We start from the raw sequence: 27333 nt of genomic DNA, 5'->3' as shown, positions 1-27333 counted from the left end.
ACACAAATGATTAAACCATGATTTTAATATGTTTTCATTTCATTTTCTAAGTTGATAAAGATAAAAATATCAAGATAAACTGAAAAATTTCCTATTTTTTAACCAAATTATCAATTGTCAAACTTGTAGCTGAACTTCTTTGTTTCATTTTTTTTTTAAATCTATATATACGAGATCAATGGAACACACACACAAAAAAATTGTCAAAACTTTGAAAATTAAATTATTTCTTGCCAGCAAGATGATCAATTTGACAGTAATTTTGTAACAAGAGCCAAGGTCCAGAATCGCTCACTCGAGATCTTGGGCAGTAAAATGATATACCGTAAAATTTCTAATAAACGCCCCTCCCCTAATAAAGGCCCCCCCCCAGGCCTTTTGATAAGGAAAACAATCTACTCATCAGTGCTGAACTCATAATTAAAGCCATAATTTTATTCAAATCATTAAGAATCCATAGTATTTTATAGTAAACACAAATATGTATAATATGAACTTTAAAACCTTAACACTTTTAATGTTATTACCAAAACTTGCTACCACTAAATGTATTTACAGTGATTTTTTTATTTAGGAAAAACTGTGTTGTATTAATAGCCCAGCTTTTGGAAAATGTTTAGCCCCCAGGGGCGTTTATTAGGATTTTTACGGTATGCCATCTACAGTTACCATATACACACATGTTTTGTCCCTTACTGTCATCTATGATCTAAAGGCGAAGCTTAAGTTGTTCATAGTCATATTTCAATTTGTACAGCACTATAGCAAAAATCACTCCCCTATAGTTTCAGATCTGCCAAGTGTTATATACTGTAACTGTATACAGATGTTTTTACTTTCATTTCTTGCAGTTGTTTGTTCCTGGACCTGAGCAATTTTAGCTTATTTACTTGACCAGAATAATACTGTTATAGGTAAATTAATGTTGAAAGTGTAATAGAATAACTCTCAACGGACAAAGGCTGATCACAATACCTCAGACCTTAGCACACACACAAAAAATAAAAAGCACAACTTTTTTTTTCTAAAGATTGATTTAATTCTTTAATAAAAATGTCTCTGAATATTGCACATACTTGATTTATGTTAAGTTGTAATGATATTTAATATATTTGAATGAACTAGGAAATTATCTGACATGATATCATCCTCTGCTTAATAACAACAAGAGCGATCAGTAATCACATGTGTCGCCTCATGAAGGCAAATTTCATGTTGGGACAAATTTTGTGACAGACAGACAGACAGACGGACAGTGCACAACTAGACTTGGTACTGATCATTCCTGTAAAGTTTGGATAAAATTGCACCAGTAGTTTATGAGTAGTAGTCCGGACAAGCTTTTGCGTATCTGGCAACACACAGAAAAAAACACCTTTTTATCAAAGGGCCATAACTCGGCCAAAAATCATTCAACCGGAAAACCCGTGCAATATGCGCAAGGACTTGAGCTACAGATCAATCCTGTAAAGTTTCATTGAAATTGCATTAGTGGTATAAGAGAAGTAGTCCGGACAAACTTTAAAAATAAAATTATTAAAGGGCCATAACTCTGACAAAAATCATTGAACCGGAAAAAGCTGACAATATGCACAACTAGACTTGGTACTGATCATTCTTGTAAAGTTTGGATGAAATTGCACCAGTAGTTTATGAGAAGTAGTCCGGACAAGCTTTTGTGTATCTGGCAACACACAGAAAAAGAAACCTTTTTATCAAAGGGCCATAACTCGGCCAAAAATCATTCAACCGGAAAACCCGTGCAATATGCGCAAGGACTTGAGCTACAGATCAATCCTGTAAAGTTTCATTGAAATTGCATTAGTGGTATAAGAGAAGTAGTCCGGACAAACTTTAAAATTAAAAATTATTAAAGGGCCATAACTCTGACAAAAATCATTGAACCGGAAAATGCTGACAATATGCACAACTAGACTTGGTACTGATCATTCCTGTAAAGTTTGGATGAAATTGCACCAGTAGTTTATGAGGAGTAGTCCGGACAAGTTTTGTGACGGACGCACGGACAGACAGACAGACAGACAGACAGACGGACAGACAGACGACGGAGAAGTGATCCCTATATGTCGCCACTACTCCGTAGAGGCGACACAAAAATCATAAAAAAAATCTACTGACATTATTTATCAATGTTATAGTTGATGATGATTGAGAAATAATCAATAATTACAATATTCTATCATTCATTAACAATACATTATTTAGAAGTCAGCTATCTGCTTCAAGAGTATTGTATGCTAATTTAGACTGAACATTAAAATATATATGAGCTGCGCCATGACAAAACCAACATAATGCGTTTGCGACCAGCATGAATCCGCGCCGTCTGATCAGGATCCATGCTGTTCGCTTACAATCCCAATTACAAGTAGAGAAAGTGATAGCGAATAGCATGGATCCTGATCAGCCTGCACATCCGCGCAGTCTGATCAGGATCCATGCTGGTCGCAAACCCATTATGTTGGTTTTGTCATGTCGCGGCTCATATTTAATGAGCTATCTGGATTAATCAGCTAGAGACAGTTTCCTTTGAAGTTGTCCATTTTCAGGTAACAAAGGGCCACGACTCATTTATGCACAAGTTGATTATGATGGCATTTCAAGAAAATCATTTTCTAAATGATATGTACATTCATGCCAAGCTTCATTATAATCTAAAAATATGGATCCTTAAAAACAAGGACAGAAAATTGCTATTCAATATCCCACGTCTGATATATCAGGGTGGAATAAAAACCTGATTTGGATGATAATTATGAACCGGAAAAAAAATATTTGAAAATAATGACGGAATGTCACTGACTCAATGCTTCAGCACTTCGCACATGTCCTAAAGCTACACTAGGCATACCTACAGATTTACTGTTAGTTGCTGAACTAACGTCACTAAATTTGTCACTTATTTTTTCTACAGAGGATACTGATGAAATTGATAAAGAGTCTATGTGATTCTGTGTTTCTGTAGATGCTGTTGATGAATGGAGGTCACTTGGTAATTCACTTATATTGTCAGCATTGTCCGTTTTTAATTTTTTAAACGGAGGTACGTAGCCCTCCTCCGGGAGGCCATTTTGAATGCATACATTGTCACCTTCCGCAGGATTATGAACTTTAGTATCTGGGCACTGCACAGTAGGTGAGGCTGTGTTTATATCAAATTCAGTTTGAATAGGCTTAAATCCAGTAAATGAATCATTCATACTGACTTCTGTATGAGTTTTCACATGACTGTTTGTAACATCTCCGACACCAGAGTTTGAATGAGGTTTGAGGTGGCTTGATGAACTTTCACCTATACCAGTATCAGAATGAGGTTTCAAATGACTCGACGGGGCATCACCCATTCCCGTTTCAGTGTGAGGTTTGAGATGGTTTCTTTTCGGATCACCAAACAATAGAGAATGCACTGGACTTGCTGAACGATCTCTAGGAGGCGGCGGAGGTGGAGGCGTTTCCTGGTCATCTAAAAACCTCTCCATGTAATCCCTACATATAAATTGTGACAGTTATTTCTTTTGCATAAAACATTGTTTATCAAATTTAAAATACAAATAAGAACTACTGGGGTTCCCAATTTTATTTCTTTCTGTAAAACCCACACTATGCTTATACATGTATTTGATGTAAAAGAATAACATAACACACACTATGTAAAACAGTGTATCTTACAGCCTTAAACATTTTTTTTCTATTCCATAATCTTTTTAAAATAATAACCATATTATATTTAAACCAATTAAGATGACTACTCAATTGAGATTAATTACTGGAGTCAATCTTTAATGCAAAAGTATAAACCTGTTGTGGCAGTTCATCAGGCACAATCAAAGCCAAGTAGTTTGACACAAGACAGTTTCAATTTTTTTAAGCAAGCCTGAGTAAACTAGGATAGAGCTAATTTTTATCCCAGCAAATTTAAAATACAATGAAACTAAGTCATGAATTTTAGACAAAATTAAGACCAGCTTGTTAACAGGAGAACACCTCTAAGGTACAATACAAATCTTCTAAAACTGAGTCGTTATTGTACATGAATTTAAGACTTACGTGACCCCTGGATGTAAAGTATATCTTCGCTTCTCTAATCTGGTCTTGTTGGCAAATATATCATGACGTTCTGTTTTCTTCCACAAATAATAAAACTGTACAAGCTCACCGACAGATCTTGTCTTCACCTGAAAACATTATACATTTGCAAAACTCCAGTAAATACCTGTTGAAGAGCAGACACATATTCCAACTGCATTGAAAATTATGATGAATACACTAGGTTCAATCCCCGCTGTAATCTCGACTTGCAACTAATAGGCCTTTGTCTAAACCAATTTATATTTGAATCCCATCAAGCATGAGGGAGTAATAGACAAAATTCAAACACCAAATTTCAATGAAGACAATATAACAAATATGTCCCCAGACCTTGTCATGACCCTTTTTACACAAGTCTTCTAAGTCTTAAGAATAATTTATTTTTGTTTGAGCAATTTAGTGAATTATATTCATCATTTTAGAAATTAACCTAAATCAAGCAACTTGAAAATGTTAGGACCAGACACTTTATTATGGCCATTTATATAAGAACTTAAAATAAACAACAGCTGTCCACATGACAGTGTGCTTGACAATTCTCAGTTCTTTATAGTTAAACAAGAGCATAGAAAATGTGGAAAATTCTGTGTATAAAAAAGGGCCATAATTCTGTCAAAATCCATGTAAGAGTTATGGCCCCTGGACAGTGACTTATTATACTCTCACATTACAAGTGTATTGAAGTCAACACGATCCCTTTAATAGTTCTGGAGATACCAATTTGCATGTTCAACTTAACCAAAGAATATATTAGCTAATAACACTCCTGTATTATAAAGATGTAAGTGAAAAGAAATGAAACTTTTGTAACAAACTACGTAATATAATTACCTTGTTTTGGTGAATAAGATAAAAGTCCTTTCCATAGAATCTGAGACCAGTTTCAAAATTGCTGCATTCTTCTTCAGACCATAAACTCATTGGATCTGCAATAAAACAATACTTGTCATTATTAAATGATAAATCACAAAGAGTTCAAATGTATAACACAATTACAGCCCTGTCACTTAAAACATCATGCTCAACTATTTTCATACCATTTAAGAAGCAATGCAAGGATATCAAGTTAATAGTGAGAGAATTCTGAAAGGCATAACCATGACAAATAAATCATAACAAAAGTTTTTTTAACATGTTCAACATCTAACATTTTGGGATTCACGCATTTCTTTTTGTAAAATCCATATTAATTTTTAAAAGGATATTGTAATTAACAGTTCTTAGCTTTCTCAGAGATGTAGGGTAAATAAGTGAGAAGGTATAGAGTAAAGAAACATAAACTAGATCGGAAAATATCATTCAAAATACTTTTTACGTATATGTTCTCGTTGATATACTAAATATACAAGAAATAATCAACGATAAAAGCTAAATGAAATATTAAGTATTGTTTAAAAGACTCCTAATTTGTGCTAAAATTTCTACTACAACTCAGAGAGTGTGCAAAACAAAGTAATAGCGTTTTAAGGGTCATATCTTTGTAAGAAATTTAATTGAAATATTCAATTGTGGTTGAGTAAAAATGGGGCAGGCTAAATTTTGTTTGTTTTAATACTGTTTACTCTGATTTGAACATATTTTTTGTCATAAATCCTGCTAACTGGCCTTCTGGGATAACTAACCAGTAATTACAAAACTTCTCTCCAATGACTTATTTCTGAATCAGCAGCCATAATGACTTTAGACTAAATGTCTGAGATAAATTTGTCATGGAGAAATTTCACATTGCTCGAGGACCAAACTAAACAGATCGATGAAATTTTAAAATGAATTCATTAAAAACTGATGTTCATTCTAAATAAACTCACATGCATTTCTGAATCTGTTGGAAAGTGGCTATATATCTGAAATATTTTACAAATAAATGAAGTTTGAATCTTTAAAATATAAAACAACTGAAGTCCAACAATCAAACAACAAAATAACTGTTCATGCATAATGAATAAACTCACCTGTTGGAGGTATAGCTTGCATTTTTCTTCTACGTAAAGCTTCATCTTTATTATGACCACATTGCAATAACAAATATAATGCCTGTAAAATAAATTACAATAGATTACTTACTGGTTAAAAAATGTTAAGAAATCAGATATCTTACTAAAACACTATTCAAGAATGTTTAATAAAGTACTGCATGACTGACAAAAGAGTTGCAAGAACAACATTTTTAGCTAATTCTGCCTGGTCTGAAACAACACAGCTCTAATAAAGCTTTGCTATGGTCCTGTATACTAGTAGTTTAAATATTTTCTTGACATTTATATATTCATAAAACCTCAAACTATAACTTTTAATGTTAGTTACCTGTTCATCATCTCTAACATGAGCACCTGTTGGGATGGCATGAACACCAACAGCTGTCTGTAAACCCTGTAAGTGAATCTCCTGCAAGTATTTCTCCACTGAAAAAAAAGTTTTTATTAATGACTTTTTGTTCTTCTGTTGGATATATAGAGGATATTTGTTTGTTTGTGTGTAAGATGAAATTTTATTTCATCGAGTGGGCTTTAAAAACAGTATTCTCACGAGTGGCGAAGCCACGAGTGAGAATACTGTTTTTAAAGTTCACGAGATGAAATAAAATTACATCTTACACAACAAACAGACAAATTTTCTTTTTATTTTATGCTTAAAAACAAGTTAAAACGAAATTTTCATAATTTTAACATTAATATTAAAACTGTTTCCCCCATTGAGAGCCCCATTTATTCGGAATTTCTCATTAAAAAAAAGAAGTCTTGAGCTGAAAAATAAGTCCGCCAATCAACATTAAATGACGGTGATATTTATTAATTTTATTAAAAAAATATGAATGATCGCTTGTTTTGATAATAAAAACAAACAATTCTTGTAGGAGAAAAGTCCAACCATCCATCCAAATTTCTGTTACTTAGTGCGAATTTATATTTGACCTGGCTTTGTAAATTGTAAGCGGCAGCCATTTTTTAAAGTTGTGTATTTCATGGGAGGAAAATAATTGTGTAAGATTCAGAGGGATATAATTTGGATTTGTTAGTCATACACATTTTTAAAAGAAAGAAAACTTATTTGAGGATTGTAACAGACAAAAAATAAGTGTTGACAGATGTGAAAACATTCAGAAAAGGAGCTAGGAAAATGGAAAACTTGGAAACCTGCTCAAGAACGCTGGGTTGATTTAACTTATTCTTCGAGTTATGGCTGTCAATGCTTTCAATTTTTCATAAAGCATACGGCAGTTATTGCTCGTAGGATACTTTAATATGCCCAAATGTCATCAAGAGCAGTTTTGCATGGGGAAGGAATGTATTTTTGAGACTGTCAAAATGAAACAAAAAAACGAAATTTGGTGATTGGAATTTCATGAATTTGAATGAATAGAAGTAAGTTTTCTTCTTTTTATTACTTTTGACATTTAAGTTATTTATCAATTTCAGTTTTGCTTTTTCTTTAAACAGCCTGACATTGTCAGAATTGTCAGCAAAAATAAAATTGAGGTACCACATGGGGAAAATCTTAAAAAAGTAGTTTCGTCATTGAAAAGAGTGAAATTATATTTTGATAATTTTCACTGTGAAATTACCAAATATAATTTTCACAGATAAATCAGTAATCCACTGAAAAGCATAAAATAAATACTGTTTTTCTTTTTAATTGATTACTTTCACTTTTTAAGTTAATGACACAAATATTGTAAAGTTCAATATTAATTTCCAAAATTTATTGGTGCAGGAAAGTGCAAGGCAGAGTCATTAAGTGAAGTTAAATAACTTCTCGAGATGACTGTTCAAGGGTCCATGGTGGGGTTTGAACCAAAAGTTGTAATGGATGACAAGTGACAAGTTTTATGTTACAGAGACACACAAGGTTATATAGTAAATTTCCACTGATCACACATGCTTTTCTGAATCAGCTGTCATTAGACTCAATTTCCGAATTTCAATGTCACAGAGAAATTTCACCTCGCCAAAGAAACAAACCATTGATCCTTAATTACAAATTCATTACTCTCCCTATTGGAACCTGTGTCCAGGCAACAACATTTTGCAAAATATACTTTTTTCAAAAGCCAATATTATGACACATTTTGTAAGAACAAATTACACAGCACCTAACAGCTTACCTTCACTATCCACCATCTTTGTAGGATCCCATAGTAATCTATCCTCATTCTCGTAAGCAGGGGCATCACCATATTTACAGAGACCATCAGGTACAACCGCCTGATACGATGACCCAACTGATATTGTCTATAAAATAAAATTGATGTAAAGTTTAGACTAATTCTGATGAACTTCAAGGTCTTTAAAATAAATATATTTAAACATTCCATTTTTCAGTGAAAGCTACATTTATTAAAATTTTTTTGAAATGGAGAATTATTTCATAAATCATGACAATGACATTTATCACTTAAATGCAAGGCTCTTTCACCTTATATTCAATTCAAATCTTTTTTTATTTTACTTCACTATTTGCAGTTAAATACAGAGAAAATTTCCCATAATTTAAAGGGAAATACCCTTTCTCTTTTGTGTGAAAAATGGCCCTGCAAGGAAGGGTATTGTAATTTCTTTACTTTGACACCATAGGAAACATTCCTGTTGTTACCTCAATGAAAGTAAGGAATAAAGTTACCTTTTTCCATTCTTCCTCCGGTTTATAATCAATGTCATCCTCAGATTCACTATCTTCACTACCTGGTTGACTTTGAGCTAGAAAATTCATACAAAATATAACATTTAATGATATCGTTAGGTATTTCATTCATAACTTAAGCATGTGTTTCAGAAAAGGAAAATAAAAACAGCACATACCCACTGAAATAACAGCCATTATTTTTAATGATTCTTAGGGGAATAAAAAGATTCTTAGAAAAATAAGGTATGTCTTTTTTGGTTATATTATTCTTCTTGGCTAGGGTTAACAGCCAGTATTGGATGGTAAAAAGCATTTAGCACTTACATCTTAAAAGGCGAGCTGTTTGTGAAGATGACACACTATTAAGTAGATCGTGAACATCTGTTTCTTTATCCTCTCCCTCATCGGAGTTCGATAGCAAATCCCTAGCAATTTCTTCCTTATCTAATGTTAGATCCTGGTTACTCAGAATCTCCTCCTCACTACTTGACCTTGTGTCCTGACCTTGAGAAGAGTCGGATGACATTGAACTACTACTGCTGCCATCACCTCCCGACTGTCCACCACCATAGCCATACATTGCTAGTAACTGTTCTATTGGCATATCTCCTTCCTACAGATAATTGAAGCATGAACCTTTATAAAATGTTTATTTATGTTTCAAAAATCAATAATGTGTTAATATCTTGTTACACACAACTGTCAGTGCAATTTCTCACTTTTCAGTCTAATGAGCAGGGTGTCCGTTTGACCCTTGAAATTTTTTAAAGACCAGATTAACTTGGAGGGTCAAATTTTGTTAAAATCATGTGGATTTGGCCTTGTATTTGGTAAAACTTAGTCAATACTGGTCAAAATGACCCTTAGGATTTCATGGCAAGTGAACAGCCTGTTAAAGAGAGGGGGAAAATATATACTTATTGGAAATATGAATGCTGTTAAAAAAAGCAGACTTTGGAAAAGTTTAAAGAAAATACTTGCGGTTTTGGTCATTTTTCAAAGTTGACAAATGAAAATAATTTGGTAAAATTCTTTGATCTTGATCTGCACCCTACAATAATGTCTGTCCTCACTATATTTTGTATAACAATTATCTTTTACAGTTTCTAATCAGAATTTCAAAGCAGGCATAGAAAAAAATTTAGACTAAATATTACTATCTAACACAACACAAAAGGCAATATTTTGATTTTAAAAGTTTGATATATCACCTTTATTTCTATTTTTAAACATAAACTATTACCTCTTTGACACTAAAATTAACAGAAGACCTTAGCGACATTTATCAGAAGAACATGTGACAGGATAACTCCCACCTTTCATATAACACACAAAATATAGACTAGTATTTTACTTGAAATGTGTAACATAATTTTGCAACAACAAAATGAACAACCTTTTCTAAATCATTAAGTTCAGCAGCAACACTTTCAGCACCACTGAGGTTTTCTTCCTCTTCAAGTGTCCTTTCATCATCATAATCATGTACCATCATATCTGCAGATGGGTCAAAGTCTTGATCAGTCTCTGAAATATAATTTATAATTATAAGATGATACATTTATCAACAGGTGATACATGTAATAGAAAGAGCACCAAACACAAGGCTATCTGATTTGTACGAGGGGGCGTAGCCCCCGAGTATTAATCAGATTGCCAAGTGTTTTGGTGTTCTTTCTCTTTTGTATCATAGTCAAACATAAAAGCACGTTCCCTGTTGTCACAATATGAAACCCCGGCAAAACTGAACCAATGAACGAACATCTGAATATGACATTTCTGTCGCTTTCCCTTTCTCTGCTGTCACAATATGTAAACCCCAGCAAAAATGAGCCAATCAATGGGCATGCTCTGGAGTGCGGGTAACTAATACCCGCACTCCAGTTAACGCACTGTGCATGTATATGTATACGATTTAACCCAGACACATTTTCAACAGAAAGGTCTCCAAACTATGATACAAGTGAATTAAATCACCTGTTGATAAATGTAAGTATTTTATAAGGTATTTTTGTAACTTTTAATTTTTTTCAAAATGCAGTGATTTAGTGTCTTATCTCTCCAACCAGTAGTGAAGTCATATATATTTTTCAATCCATAAATTTTCTGATAAGTATTGATGTTGCATTTTTTCTACATCATACTGCTTTAAAATCGTTTTCCATCACTCTAAGCAGGTATACATTATATACATTTAAGAGACAGCTATAAGATACAAGGGAATCCGGGAACCAGTCCCTAGCTCTTATTGAAGAGACTCCATGGTTCTTTTACATGCCCAGTGTATAGCACTGATACATGCGAGGATTACCTGGATTTCTTACCAGTACACCTCTAGGTAGGTGGGAAACACTGAAAGTGTCTCTGAAAAATCCCAAGGGTGTAACCCTGGATCGAACCCGTGACCTCAGGAGTGATAATCAGTGGTTTAACCAACTGAGCTATCGAGCCACCTATAATTTAGATTATTAGCATATTTAGATTATTATCTGCAGTTTAAGATTAATTTTTACTGACATACAAGGTAATAAATTAAGGTTCATTCTTTAATGACAGTGTTTTTTTCACCAAAATATTCGGCAAAATTCGGCCCCATTCCGGGGCATGATTCCCCCCTCAAACGTCAAAGACTGAAATTTCCCCCCCCCCCAAAAATTTGTCTGCAATGAATACCATTTTTTTTGCATATAACTGTGGAAAAGGATCGTGAATCGTTGGTTTAAGACAGGGAGGAGATAAAAATGCGCTGTACGGACTGTGCGATTTTTACGGCGAAAAAAATAAAACCGAAAAGTGTCTTAGAAATAGATCTACAAACACAAGTTTTTCTTTGATTTTGATTAATTTCTTTCGGTCTGACAGATTTTCATGGTTTGTCAGACCGAATGTCTGACACTTTTACTTTCGGGAAGTCCGAGTTTTCAAGGAGTCTAGATCCTAAATATTATCAACTGAATTACCTCCCTTTTCCCACTAAATTTGTAAGTAAAAATATACAATAACATTATCCTATATGAAGGACAATTTAAACATTGAAATGCAACAATCAAATTACCTGGGCTGCTGCCATTACTTGGTGTAGTTTGATCTGTCCCGTTCTGAAAATATATAAATAAATTGATGTATAAATTTGTTCCTTGCGTTTCAAAACGAGGCACCGCTGTTGAAAAAGCCCTTTCAAAATTTGGAAGGCGCTATTTCCTTCAGAACCAAATTTCTCAACCCAGACCTAAAAATATGTGTCAAGAATTAAAGAAAAAATGGATCAAATATTTGTTTTCTTAACAGCTAAGCGATTTTACTACAATTGTCCAAATGATAATTTAATCGGCGTTTAAACTCAGATATAAACATAATTTTCTCTTACCGTCGCCATTTTTTCTAACATTATGGGATACGTAATGATTGGTTCAAATCGAGGCTGTGTGATTCCCGCTGGAGTCGGTGCGCGTTTCTCTTGAAAGTTTTGATTGGTCAATAATTCCATCCTTTTCTTAATAAGAATTTTAGAAATAAATTCTCAGTCACATTTAAAAGAAGCGATATGAAGTATAATTATTTCAAATATACTCTTAAAGCATATCCTGTTATATTTTTTTCTTTCATATTTTTGGTAATATTAAAACTATAGGGAACATTATCAATTCAGACCTTTTTGTAACGACCAATGAAATGACACTTAGCACCAATCTCATGTTTCTAATGACAACAGAGGAAGCTAAAAAATCTAAAATGGTGGACAAAGTTTAACCATGTCTACTAGTCGAAATAAGAAGTCTCAGCATATGCTTGCTCCAGGGTAAATATGACATTAATTTAAATTATACGATAGTTTCAGGGTTAACTTTTTTAATTGATAAAATGAGTGTTCTTTTGATAAATGTTAAGAAAAGCTGACCTTCCATTACTTAGTCAGTCATGCATTAGGCACCCCTAAACTGTTTGGCCCTATCTATCTATCTACATCATAACATGTATCTTCCATTAATTTTAAACGCCTCGCAAGGACGTAGACATAATCTAGATATCTGAGACAGCTATGAGATACAAGGGAATATGGGAACCAGTCCCTAGCTTTTATTGAAAAGACCCCTTGGTTTTTTACATGCCCATCTTATTGAAAAGACCCCTTGGTTTTTTACATGCCCAGTTTATAGCACTGATGCTATGACGATTAACCGGATTTCTTACCAGTGCACCTCTAGGTAGATTGGAAACACTGAAAGCGTTTCTTGAAAAATCACAGGGGTACGTGTTACCCATGATGGAACTCGAGACCTCAGGAGTGACAGTCAGTGGTCTAACCAACTGAGCTATCGCGCCCCCTTTGGGGACCATGGTTTATGTCTTGCCAGGATAGAGACAAATTTCAATTTGACGTTTTATTTTACAATCCTGGAGATATTTTTATATTAAAAGGGCCTTTGTTATTTTTCTGAACCGGTTAAAACTCAAAGTGCCATACTGCTATTTCAAATTGCTCCCCCCCCCATTTTTTTTAAACAAAGTAAAATGATTTAAGTTTGATAGTTGTTGTTCATTAATGCTAACTTTTGTTAAACTTTCAGCAATAATGTTGGAGCAAGCACAACATCTAAGAAGAGTCATGGAGCATCAACAATGAAGAGTAAATATGGTACTATAAGAGGCACTACATATGGCAGCTCCAGAACTAATATTCCGTCATCTGCCAGTAAGACCCGCAGTCTTGTCAATGCACAAGATGGTGGAAAGCCACACAAAGCTCCTGTACAGGTATATATTAGGCAATCTCAAGGATAAGACCCCTATGTATTTTTCAGGTCTAAAACTTGTATATAATACACTAAAGAAAACAGAATGAACCTTATATATACTCCTGGTTTAAACCCCAGGGTCTAATCCAGGATATAGCCATATATTATTGTCAAGTCTCGATTTAATATCATTAATGATAAAAACTTAGCCCCATCAAATATACATTGAATATTTCATTTTGTTTTAAGAAATTAATGCTCATTTCACAGGTTTGCTCCCGTACAATATTGACATTGATATAAATTGAGGACAAAGAAAAAATCTGTCCTTTGTCCAACTTTGTTTAACACAAGTAAAAGTAATACAAGTGTATAAAATAGGGGGAAAAAGTGTTTCAATTTTAAAATATATTTTATAAATGAGCTCTATATGTTCATCTTAAATTGATGATTTATATTTCATTTGTTATAGATATTTGATGAAACTGGCAATGATGTCACACCTCAGCCTCTACATTTGGCTGACCCAAACCAGGTTAAACAGAAACAGAGCAATCTTCTAGCAGAAAGTTCAGGAGGCACGGTGAGAGAAAATCTACTGTTGAAGAAATATAACTGAATTTTTGATATTGATAATAAATTCCTCAGCAAATCTTCTTAGTAACCTTTCAGTGGTGTGCTGTCACATTTTATACATTATTTTACTCCAAGTGCCAGAGTAATATCCATTAATTCCAGTAAATCTTGTGCCCAAGTGAAATTTTGTATATCTTCTATTTTTGAAATGATTGAAATTTGAAATTTAAGTTGCATGAACAACTACAAATATAGAAAATGAATTCATTTTACACAAACAAAACAGCTAAAGATTCCATTATTTTTTCATGCTTTAGTAATGATAACATTTTATTATCTTTGATGAAAGACCATCTTTAAAGTATAATACGCCAAGCAATTAATATCAATCAATTTGTGTAGTAAGATAAAAAATGTTATTTTAGGCATGTGATAATTTTAAATATCTGTATCATTACAGCCAACAGATTTGATGTCACAAGCATCTATTTATAACACTGGTACTGTGACAGCAAGTACGTTTGGTGGTGGACCTTTTACAAGGTAATACAAAATGTACTTCAAGAAAATTTATTATAGCGACAGAATGTAGCTGAACATTTATTGATTTATTTTATACTTGAGTGGATTTGTAAATTAACACTTCACAAAACGTCATGTTAGTGCAGTAATGGGTAAAGTCATTCTAAATGTAATGGGAGTGAACCAGTTATTGAGCTAAGGTGACAAATGTATGTCTTAAAAGAACAGGATTTTTTTTTGTACAAAAAAAAACAACCAAAAAAACAAAACAAAAATCAAAACTGTAAATAAATAAATTTTCAGATATGAATAATTTGTTTTCAAAATTTTACTGTTACATCATACCAAGATACCAACAGTATGTTTTAAAGCAATGTCATTTTCAGGAGAGATAATTATGCATATATTGTATGGCAATAAATGTTTATGTATAAGGTTACTAAGAATTTGATTTTCTATCTATAGTAAAGTTAATTTCATTTCCATTTATATATTAAGTACATCAATAATTTTTTTTCTGTGTGAATTCATGTATATGAACAAATTTACAGTATATACAGATATACAGAATCTCTATACAAACTGCATTTTTAGCTCGACTATTCGAAGAATATGAGAGCTATTGTAGTCGCCCCGGCGTCGGCGTCCGCGTCGGCGTCTGCGTTGGTTAAAGTTTTTTGTAAAGTCAAATATCTCAATTATTGCTTGAGATATTCAATTGAAACTTACAATACTTATTTATAGTAACAATGTACATCAGATTGACAAGTTGGATAACTCTGCCTACAATATTGACAGAATAATGCCCCTTTTTAAACTTAGAAATTTTGGTTAAAGTTTTTTGTAAAGTCAAATATCTCAATTATTGCTGGAGATATTCAATTGAAACTTACAATACTTATTTATAGTAACAATGTACATCAGATTGACAAGTTGGATAACTCTGCCTACCATATTGACAGAATTATGCCCCCTTTGGAACTTAGAAATTTTGGTTAAAGTTTTTTGTAAAGTCAAATATCTCAATTATTGCTTGACATATTCAATTGAAATTTAAAATACTTATTTATAGTAACAATGTACATCAGTTTGCAAAATTGCATAACCTTGTCTGCAATATTTGCAGAATTATTTGCCCCTTTGAAACTTAGAAATTTTGGTTAAAGGTTAACGGTCTTCAAAGATATTTACTTGAAACTTTACACATGCACTTAGGGTCATAATTGGAGGGTCATAATTGTATGTCACTGACCAAGTTCCATAACTCTATCTTGCATTAAGGCTGATTCATATCCCCTTTTCTACTTAGTCTCTTGGTTAATGTTTACATGCAAGTTTTACATAGCTCAATAACTATTAAAGATATTTATCTAAAACTTCACATATGCATTTAGGGTCATAATTGTAGGTCACTGACAAAGAACCATAATTCGATCTTGCATTTAGGCTGATTTTTCTCCCCTTTTTCAACTTAGAAATTCATGGTAAAGTTTTGCTTGTAAGCTGTTATCTCAATAACTACTGAAGGGTTTGCGCATTTTTTGGGACAATTTTATGCATTCATAATAATAAAGCAGTGATTTACTTGATAAAACATCTTAATAACAAGCCTTTGTACCTTTTCTGTCAACTTTATGTATTCATAGGTAATTAGTATTATTATACTCAATAAAAAAACCTTGTGACATTACCTTCCGAATAGTCAAGCCAATTCTGTATAATTAGACTCTCTGTAAGGCCTATAACATGAATTTATAAAAAAAAGTAGCCCTTTTGTGGACTTAAAAAATTTAACAATATCAAGGCTCTTTTACTATCAAGCACTTAGAATAGTCGAGCATGCTGTCCTACAGACAGCTCTTGTTTGTTGAACTTAAACTGAATTTAAACTGTATAATTAATTTTTCATCCTAATTTTTTATCAACAGTAATTTAAAATTTTAAATATTCATTTTTGATAATATACAGTTGTTTCACTATTACAGATCAGTGTTTAGTCAGTCTTATGATACAGGATCAGAATCTATGGCAGAACCTGATGAACCCGACCAGTCACAGGAGATCTCTACAGCATGGGGAGGTAAATCACATCAAATAAACTAAAACATGTCACTAGAAGGTATTACAGTATAGAAAGTGTAACGGTATAGAAACACACAAATTTACAAGTTTTATAGTTTATTTATATTGCCTAAAGATTAGACAATAAATGGTGTACTTGAAACAAAGGGGAACAACTCTTTCACAATAATACTGTGTAATACTCTGTATATAAAGCCAAATCATTACGTACACTGACAAACTGTACCTAAGTACACTATGGCATATAATCTTTTATTTGGTCGGGTATGAAAGCACACTGTCACTGTAGAGGTCTTATGGTGAGTTTTCACGGCAGTTTCATTAGCAGAAGATGAGTAGAACCACTTATGTCAACTAGGTGGATAGCTTCCTCACATGAAAGAGTTGAAAAATCCCTGAAGGGATTCAAACTCATAACAGTTTGAGGCAAGTGAATTGAAATCAGCAACCTTAACCACTTCGTCTTTAAGGCTCCCCAAAATGGAACGAATGGTATAAGTCTCACAAATATACAGCAGGACATACAGCCAGTGTTGTGAGTGACTGATTTGTTGGATTAAGATGTGAATGAGTTGCCAGTAATATTTTAAAAAGCTAAATCAAGTCGAGCATGCCTATGTATGGGTATGTTATTGATTTCTATAATTAATATTTATAAAATGAATTATTTAAGGATACTTGATTGAACTATTCATATATATATCCTGTTAGATGTACATTAAGTTTGATTGCAAGTTTTATTTTGTCATGGATGTGTATGAAACTTGTATCTAATATTGTAAATCATGTTTTTTTTTATTTCAAGAAATCAAGCATAAGAGAGTTGACGTTGAGGAGGATTTAAAGGAAGATGATTTAGATAAGATTGTTGACCTGACTCTGACAGAAACAGAAACAATATGGCTGCTTGACATGCCTGGTGTGTGTGTTTCAACAGAAAGTGATGAGGCTGATAGTGTAAGGAAGAAGAATGAGGCCTATCAAGACGTAAGTAAAGTGGAAACGGTGGTATTTTTCCACCAATGTTTTACAGCCAAATAAAGGCTGTTTTCCCTAGCCCAGAATAGGTATATTTTCCCTTAAAAATGTTTTATTTTCCCCCTGAAATGTCCTGTGCACATTCTTAACAGCAGCTGGGTAAATTCCATTCTCAGTTGTTGGAATTTGATTTCAGGTTTCCACCCTTTTCTAAATTATCGTAATATATTTTTTCTCATCAGAAAGCCAAAGATTGTTTTGAAAATTGCAAAAAAAAACACTGTGAAAAAATATATTAAGTTAAGGGACACCAAATATAGCTCTTGTTCTGGAAATGCAGTGCATCAGAATAAATAAGCAAAGACATAATGTAAATTAAACAGTCTAGCCATTTCTATTCGGAACAATGGAAGAGGGGAGCTTTGAATAGAAAAAAACTTCATTTGTCATTTCATCCTTAACTTTAGGGCTGATTTTGATGGCACTATAAGTAGAATAATTTATTTGGTAGTATTATTTGAAAAAAAAAGTCCTAAAATTGTCCAATCCACTGAAAAAGATGGTCACAGGAGTTTAAAATAAAAATAAGCTTTTAATGACATGTCCATAATCCTCCTCAACTGCTTTGCTGTTGTTGTTTTTTATAAACTTAACTGGAATGATCCTTTATAGTCATAACTCAAATAAAGCTAAAACTCGGGTCCTTTCTTGGGAACAAATTTGCTCAAAAGTCTGAGAATTCAACAAATTCAACTGACATAAGATGCCTATTTTTGATGACTAGTTTTGATCCCTCTTGTTCTTATTCTATTAATCTAATTCTTATACCCCCAAAAACGAAGTTTGGGGGGGTATATAGGAGTCACCCGGTGGTGGGTCGGGCGGTCGGTTGGTCGGTCGGTCCAGACGTCTGTTGCATTTTCCTTGTCCGGAGCATAACTTGAAGACTAATGGTTGGAATTCAATATAACTACATACAATGGTCAAGCACATTGAGAGGAAGTGCAGTGCACAAGAACCATAACTCTATCTTGACTAATTACAGAGTTATTGCCCTTTGTTACTTTTCCTTGTCCGGGGCATAACTTGAAAACTACTGGTTGGAATTCAAAACAACTTCATACAATTGTCAAACACAATAAGGGGAAGTGCAGTGCACAAGAACCATAACTCTATCTAAAGTAATTACAGAGTTATTGCCCTTTGTTACTTTTCCATTGCTTTTTTTTGTCCGGACCATAACTTGAAGACTAATAGTTTGAATTCAATATAACTACATACAATGGTCAAGCACATTGAGAGGAAGTGCAGTGCACAAGAACCATAACTCTATCTTGACTAATTACAGAGTTATTGCCCTTTGTTACTTTTCCTTGTCCGGGGCATAACTTGAAAACAACTGGTTGGAATTCAAAACAACTTCATACAATTGTCAAACACAATAAGGGGAAGTGCAGTGCACAAGAACCATAACTCTATCTAAAGTAATTACAGAGTTATTGCCCTTTGTTACTTTTCCATTGCCTTTTTTGTCCGGACCATAACTTGAAGACTAATGGTTGGAATTCAATATAACTTCATACAATGGTCAAGCACATTGAGAGAAAGTGCAGTGCACAAGAACCATAACTCCATCTTGACTAATTACAGAGTTATTGCCCTTTGTTACTTTTCCTTGTCCAGAGCATTACTTGGAAACTACTGTTTGGAATTCAATACAACTTCATACAGTTGTCAAGGACATTAAAAGGAAGTGCAGTGCACAAGAGCCATAACTCCATTTTGACAAAATACAGAGTTACTGCCCTTTGATACTTTTCCTTGTCAGGAGCATAACTTAAAACATACTGGTTGGAATTCAAAACAACTTCATACAATGGTCAAGCACAATAAGAGGAAGTGCAGTGCACAAGAACTATAACTCTATCTTCAGTATTTATAGAGTTATTGCCCTTTGTTCCTTTTCTTTGTCTTTCTGGACTTATTACAGAGTAATTCAATTAAACTTCATCAATGGCCAACCACATTGAAAGGAAATGCAACATATAAGAACCACAACTATCTTTAATTGCCCACAAACATTATATGTTATTTTGGTTTTGGAGTGATATATGTGGATATATTACCTGTTAAGATTTTATAACGGCTCGGGTGATATTTTATCTTGGCAGGTAATATATCCACATATATCACTTCAAAACCAAAATAATAATTTTATTACCCTTCCCCTGCCGAGTTTAGACGATTTTTAAAAAAATCATTGCTGTTTCAAATGAAACGTCGAAATAAGATTCCCTTTAGGATACCTCTTCGTCACAACATGATGTCACATAAATACATGACGTATTTTCCCCGTACCTTACGAAAGTAAACAAGAGAAAAGGAGTAGTCTGTTGAACGCACTTTTTTGTAATTAATATCAAGCTTTTACAAGGTCATATTTGTTTTCGATACTGATGGTTATATGTATCATTACTCTACTTTGGTAAATATTTATCATTTGACAGTTAAAAAGTGCTTTTAAATCGGAATTTACACCGCGTAAAATCGAACCGTACGCGCATCACCTCAGCGCATATTGTTTACAACGTTGGGTACCAAACGGGGAAATTTAGTGTGTATATTACCCGTCTGGCTCGGTTATATCAATTTTTTTCGGGTGATCAATATCCAATCAAAAAGGCGGAAAAAATCTGGAAGGGTAATAAAACTTTATATTTTAATTCTTTTACAAGGCATTCTGTTACTAGTAACATCCTCATTTCCGAAGCAGTCTTGTGGGAGTATTAATCACATTTAGTGATAGTTCTAGTTTGATTTTAAATTCATATGGCCAAATTTCTATACTTTTGTATATTTCATATTTATTTCACTATTGTGCATAATGATTATGATATTATTTTGTGATTTATGACAGGGTATAAGGGAAAGGAAAGATGTAAGCTATTTATAAACAAAGTTGTAATGAATCTGTACAGATATTGTATTTTTTGTATTTATGTCAGTACATGTATATTTTTTCTTCATGTCTAAATGGTATTTAAATAATATTTAAACCAAAAATGCAATACATCTTCACCTCAGTGCAGTAACGCCTTTACTCCTTTTTGAATAATATAAGTAGTTAACAAGTTACTCCACTAAGGTGACATTATGTACTATTAAACAAGTATTTCATATCTTTAGAAAATGGATATTTTTTTCTAAGGAAATATGTAAGTTTTATAATAAGCCTGCCTTGTAATACATGTAATAGTTTTTTGCCTTGATTTCAGATTATTTTAAAATAGTCCATTCAAAACAAACTTTGTTCTATGATTTTATAAACTTAGATAGAATATTATTGAAAATTATCCATGATATTTTATTTTACCTTTATTCTGTATACTTTTAAATCTGAAACATTTATGACCTATTCATGAAAGTGTTGTGATACATAAAGAAATCTTGTCAAATTATTGTACATGTTTTATATTTTGTGTTTCAATACTTTTCTTTCTTATTTCTGATAAAAGTTTATCTTATCTGCAAGATAAAATGTGAATCCTCTTTCCTTCTTTCTTTTAACCATTGTCATCTATTGTCCGTAGCTTTTGGTTTGACAATACAAAGTATATGGAGAGCGGTTCTACTCACCCTGGTGTTCACGTCCAAATTTCAGATTAATTTTTATTTCTTAAGGGATTTTTATCTTTATATCTTAAGCATTTGATGTATTGGAAATGACCCCCAAAATCGTGGCCAAGGGAGGTAATAATTGCTATAGGAAGTGCCTATATCATGGAAAAAGTCTGCTCCTAGTGTCTTATTATTTTTGCTAAAAGCACAAATAGATTCTTAATGTATTTGCTCAGTTTACTCTGCCTATAGATTTCAAACATTCAAGTTTCTCTTCCCCTTTTGTCCATGGAAAGAAACAGACAGTGATCCTACTGAATGCCCATAATCATGTGTTCAACTGTTTATCAGCTGATGGCTACAGAATCTACCCATCCAGTGCAGACCAAGATCAGCCCACACATCTGTGCCATCTGATCATGGTCTGCACTGGTAGCTATTCAGTCAGTACAATTTTGAAATATATTCTAATATTCTGAAAAAAATGACAAATACAGTGAGGCAATGAGTGTAAAGTTTCTTGCTCAAGGAAACAACGACTTGCCCCTGATGGGGTTTGAACTCCTGCCGCTAGCAATCATTAGATTACTAGTCTGACGTGTTAACCACTCGGCCATGCCGCCACTTAAAGGTTAAATGTGGTATAGGTTAAATGTTTAATCTATCTTACATATTTCAGCTTGTGAAGAACAAACAAGGCAATGACAGGTATGCTGAGAGGGGTATGAACACTTTTAATGAACCACAGAAATGTAAACTTGTACAGACAAGCAAGATTGGATATACTGTAAGTAATTTCATGTACAGGCCATTGAAACATATTATATACACACGCAACCAGTGCAGCCCAAGATCAGCTGTACATGGTCGTCACTGTTTGCTATTAATTCAGTTTTTATTTTGGTTTAAACATATTTTATTCTTTCTCACATAAGCATATTTACATACATGATATTTACAATCAAAACAAGAAAAGGATTAGACTGGAAGCAACCTAATGCTTATTGAAGTCTTTTTATTTTGACCTTTTCCTCAAAAATAATGAATGGTTTTGTCCAGATTGAAGGATGGGACAAGTCCATTTAAGATATAATTTATGCAAAATGAAAATGATTTCGGTAGATCTTAATAAATCTGTTTGGATAGAAAGTTATGAACCAAACTTTACTTCCGAAGGGAAATTAATGATTTGGCTGAAATTTCGAAAACATTTATTTTCTATTATAATTATGTTAAAATGAAAAGAAATTGACAAAAATGTAAAGAAGTTGTAAAGAAAACAAAGAAATTGTAAAGAAATTGATACAAATGCAAAGAAATTGTAAAGAAATTGACACAAATGTAAAGAAATCAACAAGAAAATTTATGAGTTTTTTACTGTTTAAAAAAACATTGCTAAATATCTTTCCCATTTATGTTTTGTTCATGGGTCAATAACAACTACAACTCAGACATTTATATGAAAGATCTGCATATTAATTAATATGGAAAAAGGTTATATGGAATTTTGTTTTATTTTACAGGAGATGGGAATAAATGCTACAACTTGGGACATGTATGATACTTATGAACAGATTGACAAAGATACTAAGGGTATGTTTTCCTCATATTTCTTTTGGTGAAATTAAAAACATTAGATTGAAAGACAAAAATGAGCCTTGTCACGACAAAACCAACATAGTGCTTTTGCGACCAGCATGGATCCAGACCAGCCTGCACATCCGCGCAGTCTGATCAGGATCCATGCTGTTCGCTTACCAACCCTTTTACAAGAAGAGAAACTGATAGCGAACAGCATGGATCCTGATCAGACTGCGCGGATGCGCAGGCTGGTCTGGATCCATGCTGGTCGCAAACCCATTATGTTGGTTTTGTCGTGACACGGCTCAAATGCTAGTTTGTTTTTTAATGAATATTGAATTAAACTCAAAAGATGAATGAAGTATTTTCCTGATTGTGTAAAAAATGCCAGTGCGGTAGATCCACCACTGAGATATGATGGAAATGTGTTTAAATAAAATTGGCATTAAAACCAATACAAAGAAATGGACAATGTATATTCAAATTTTGTTTGAGCTTTATTTATACATTCCTAAAGGTAAATCAGATGAAAATGATGAAGAAGGTACTATCTCTCGGCCAGGAAGTCCTAAAGAAGGGGCAGAAGAGGCCAAACCTGATACTACTGATCCTCTAGATACTACTGTCAGAGAAAAAAGCGCTGCCTCTGTTAGAATAGGTATTATATTTTCTCAGTTTTATCTTGTTATTGTTATTTTTGCATACGGAAAGATGAAAATTGTTATCTCAATACTTTCTCTTTGAATATTGTTGCCATATTTTTTAATTTAAGTTAATTAAAGGTATATTAATCTAGATGCAGACCATATGGTTTGGTTTGGTTTGTTTGATTTTATGGTGCACCAACACAGTATAAGTCATACTGTGCGGAAACAGGAAAGATGATGTTATGAACTTCAAAGTAACACAAGGGATCAAAACACAAGGGGTAAAAACTACCTCACTTGCTATGACTTTAGTTATATCGAACCCATTTAGTCGCCTCTAACGATCACGCAGGGAAAAACGAAGACTGCAATTCATATGCCTCATCCGTTTAAGAATACCCCTTAGCCACAAGGGACCAGACCATTGTTTCATACCAATTATTATATATATATATATATCATTAAGCTGGTTAGATGGATCGATTGCTGAAATTTGACAAGATGTGTGTTAAAAATCGGGGTTATTAAAGCCAAATAAACAATAATTATGTAACATTAATGTGTTTTACAAGATTGCATAACAAGGGAGACAACTCCAGGTACTCATGATGTTGTGTAATTATGTCATAAACTGTAGAGTAGGGTTTTTTATGCAAAAATGTTGTACTTTATATCATTGTTCATTTCATTTGAAAAAAGTTACATGTATCTATTTTATTTAACTTTTAATAGGATATCGCAACACTAACATTTTTGAAAGTCACTTATACATAGGTAACACAGTTAAAACTTATTATATAACTTGTATGAAATAAAAATTAATATATTACAAATTCTGTAACTTGCATATTAAGTAATGTTTATAAGTATTTTTCATTATGCATGTATATAGGCATTATAGCATGTAGCATTATGTCATATATATATAATTTCTCTGTTTTTGTATTATATATTTTTATTATTTCTTTATAAAACCATAAAGAATCATATGTATACATATACAATCAAATGTGAACAAAAAGAACATTTCTGTAAGTTATAAAAATGTATCAAGTCAAATGTTTACATATAGAATCAAATGTTAATGTATAGAATCAAATGTTAACATATAAAGTCAAGTACGAATAATAAGAATATCTCCCTAAGTTGATATGAATCAATTTTTGTATGATGTTCTTAAAATAAGTTTTCTGAACTTTTTTTATCTATAAATTTTTTCTTAGTTTTCAATTTTACTTTTAAAAGAATAATTGAGCTATAACTGTCAAGCTAACATTTTTATATTGGATAAGAAAAGCCAGAGTATGCCATAAGTAAATGAGAGAAAATATTACAATACTTTACACAAATATTAATTGGGAGGAGATGTTGTGCATCTTTGTTTTCATTGTAACATCAAAAAGAGTTATAGCCCTTTATTTAGTTAAAACTAAACCAGCTGAGTTATTACCCTTTACTTTGTAAAAATGAAGACATTCACTACATGTTAGTGAATTTTAAGAATTTATCAAAACTTGCTTTCTTATAACACAAATGGAAATGAAAGACATACATCGAGGGTTGACCGCATAACTTTTTTACTTACATGAAATAAAAAAGACAGTTTTGCAGTCAACCCTCAACATGTAGACGCGGTTTTTACGTACTCTGTATTATGCATGATGAATGCGTTTATTGTAAAGTTTGAAATCGTTTTTATTTCTCTATATTAGCCAAGGGTAAGGTAGCGAAAGGTATGTTGAATGCACTATCAAACTTGCATGAGCTTTTTGTAACTGTATAACCTTTACACATGGTGATAGTGTCTTCGTTGAATATTGTTTTAACATGTTTAAAATGTTTGATTAAAACTGCAAGAAGGCTGTACCATAACTTCAAACTTAAGTGACTGTTTACAAAGTTTGTGTTGAAAAATGTATTTGTTTTATATGCGTATAGATGTAGTACCTAATTTTGTATAATTATATGTGTAACAGTACTAAAGAATTGTTTTATACCAAAAGTTATATGTTATTGTATCTTAGTTTGGAGACCTTTTCCTTGGAAATATGTTAAAGAAAAATCATGTACCCACAGTGCAACTGGAATTTAGGTATTAGTTACTCACACTCCAGTTACGCAGTGTCCGTCAGGGATAAAAATGGAAAATGCTCTTAGATAGGTGACACTTTTTCTAGGGTGACAGTGAAAATGTTTTCATTTTGGCTATGATACAAATTAGAAAGAATATCAAAACACTCTGCAGCCTGATTTGTTCTCTGCGGCAATGCTAAATCAGATAACCTTGTATTTCGATGCTCTATATTACAGAAAAGCACTATATTTTGCCTATAAAAGGTTGTGGAATTTATGTTATCACAGAATAAAAAAATAACATTTAAGTCTTGCTTGAAGAACTGAACATGTTTGACATTTTGTGTTGCTGTAAAACTGAACAAGTCTGATATTTTTGGGTTGGTGTGAAGTAGAACATTGTCAACATTTATATGTTGGTGTGAATCTGAATGTGTGTAACAACGAGCATTGTGTGTCCATGTAAAATTGAAAATGTATGATGAATTATTTAGTGTTTTTGTGAAACTGAACATGTCAGATTTGTTTGTGTTGGTGTGAAAATGAACTACATGGACAAGTGAATTCTTAACACATAAACATATTAATAAAAATTATGAGCTGGTATGAATTGCCCAATTTTCTTTATTTCTTTCAAACAAGGTATTTTACAATGACATGTTAATATATCGGTGACTATTGACGGACAACATCTTTGATTGGTTTGTAAACAGTGTATTTCTATGGCAATATAATCTTCTTGTGATTTAGTATGCCATTTATTTCATGTTTGTTTCAAAGTTTTTTTAAAATCATATATAGTTGCACAGTGTTTGGGACCTTTATTGTGTTTCTGAATCCACTATTCTATAGTGATTCTGAATCCACTATTCTATATGTAGACAATTTATGTGGGATCACAATTCACAACTATTTATTTGAATTTTAAGTAGGTTTAGCTGATTGTTCTAACAAATAACTGAGCGTTCCAAATTAGTTTTTGATCATATTTTCTTGTTACTATTTATAGATAGTAGAGCCACATTTACCTCCTCGTTTGCTGGATCAGAAAGTGTCTTTGCAAGCAGAGAGACTGGAGTGTCATCTGTTCCTACTGAAGCCACTGCAATAGATGAAGACAAAATACTTCAGGTATAATTAACCACAATACGTGTATTTAGGTTATTTGCCCATTTTAAGGAGTAAAAGTTGATGATTTAAGTACAAAGATCCGATAATCAGCAACATTCTCCCAGAAAACTTGGGCAATAAATAAGGTTACTATGTCTGTTGATTATTTAAATTTATCATATAAATGTATAAGTTGTTGATTGTGAATCATTGTTTTTCACTTACAGGATCATTGTAATTTTTGTAAAAGTTATTCATCATACAGTTAATTTCACTTTAGATTAATTGGGTTGGAGGCTATAAGCTAATTAAAACACTATTGAATCTGTTCCTGGAACCAACAAGTACTAACTGTAAGTTTCTTGCTCATGAAAACAACAACTTGGGGTTTTAACCCGAATAGCCAGCAATCTTGAGATTACTAGACTGACTTGTAACCACTTGGCCAAGCCACCAGCATACATTTAGAATTTGATTTATATTGCATTTTAGCACGTTGACAATGAAGGTTGTTTTTTTCTCCGTGTTTATGCTTCTGCTTAGTTTTGTCATTGTCTGGTCTTCAACCAGGCTTTGACTGCTGTCAGCACTGTCGACTGTCCATAAAATGGGGGAATCCGTGTCCTGTGGACACATTTCTAGTGAATATTAAGTAAATTTACAAAATAAATTCAAAAAAG

The 27333-nt window shown here is 32.8% G+C and overlaps 2 protein-coding genes across 6 annotated transcripts in view; one reads left to right on the top strand and one right to left on the bottom strand.

The window, feature by feature from the left end:
• Positions 1-1239: 1239 nt before the first annotated feature.
• LOC132745740 (mesoderm induction early response protein 1-like) lies at positions 1240-12232 on the bottom strand. The gene is made up of 11 exons (XM_060734710.1): positions 12098-12232; positions 11786-11828; positions 10127-10257; positions 9055-9343; positions 8728-8804; positions 8213-8339; positions 6415-6512; positions 6063-6144; positions 4942-5036; positions 4069-4196; positions 1240-3507 (listed from the first exon to the last, which is right to left on the bottom strand). Exons 1-11 carry the CDS (start codon positions 12215-12217, stop codon positions 2817-2819), a joined length of 1881 nt encoding a protein of 626 aa, XP_060590693.1. The 5' UTR covers positions 12218-12232; the 3' UTR covers positions 1240-2816.
• Positions 12233-12329: 97 nt separating this feature from the next.
• The window catches only part of LOC132745738 (dynein axonemal intermediate chain 4-like), a 28970-nt gene continuing 13966 nt past the window's right edge, over positions 12330-27333 (top strand). Inside the window, exons 1-11 of one of the 5 annotated variants that reach the window (XM_060734704.1) lie at positions 12330-12529; positions 13299-13485; positions 13939-14049; positions 14503-14585; positions 16550-16644; positions 17452-17633; positions 21922-22029; positions 22766-22835; positions 23341-23481; positions 25183-25203; positions 26553-26674. In XM_060734704.1, coding sequence (XP_060590687.1) covers positions 12483-12529; positions 13299-13485; positions 13939-14049; positions 14503-14585; positions 16550-16644; positions 17452-17633; positions 21922-22029; positions 22766-22835; positions 23341-23481; positions 25183-25203; positions 26553-26674 — 1167 coding nt within the window. In that variant the 5' untranslated portion in view covers positions 12330-12482. The remainder of the gene's footprint in view (positions 12530-13298; positions 13486-13938; positions 14050-14502; positions 14586-16549; positions 16645-17451; positions 17634-21921; positions 22030-22765; positions 22836-23340; positions 23482-25182; positions 25204-26552; positions 26675-27333) is intronic. The other 4 variants (XM_060734707.1, XM_060734706.1, XM_060734708.1 and 1 more) reach the window with 4 other exon arrangements.

The sequence above is a fragment of the Ruditapes philippinarum genome, unplaced genomic scaffold, assembly GCF_026571515.1.
Source record: "Ruditapes philippinarum isolate M1 unplaced genomic scaffold, ASM2657151v2 ctg1383_1_1_1_1, whole genome shotgun sequence".
NCBI lineage: Eukaryota > Metazoa > Mollusca > Bivalvia > Venerida > Veneridae > Ruditapes > Ruditapes philippinarum.
The sequence above is the reverse complement of the archived record's forward strand: the minus strand, read 5'-3'. Positions and strand labels throughout refer to the sequence as shown.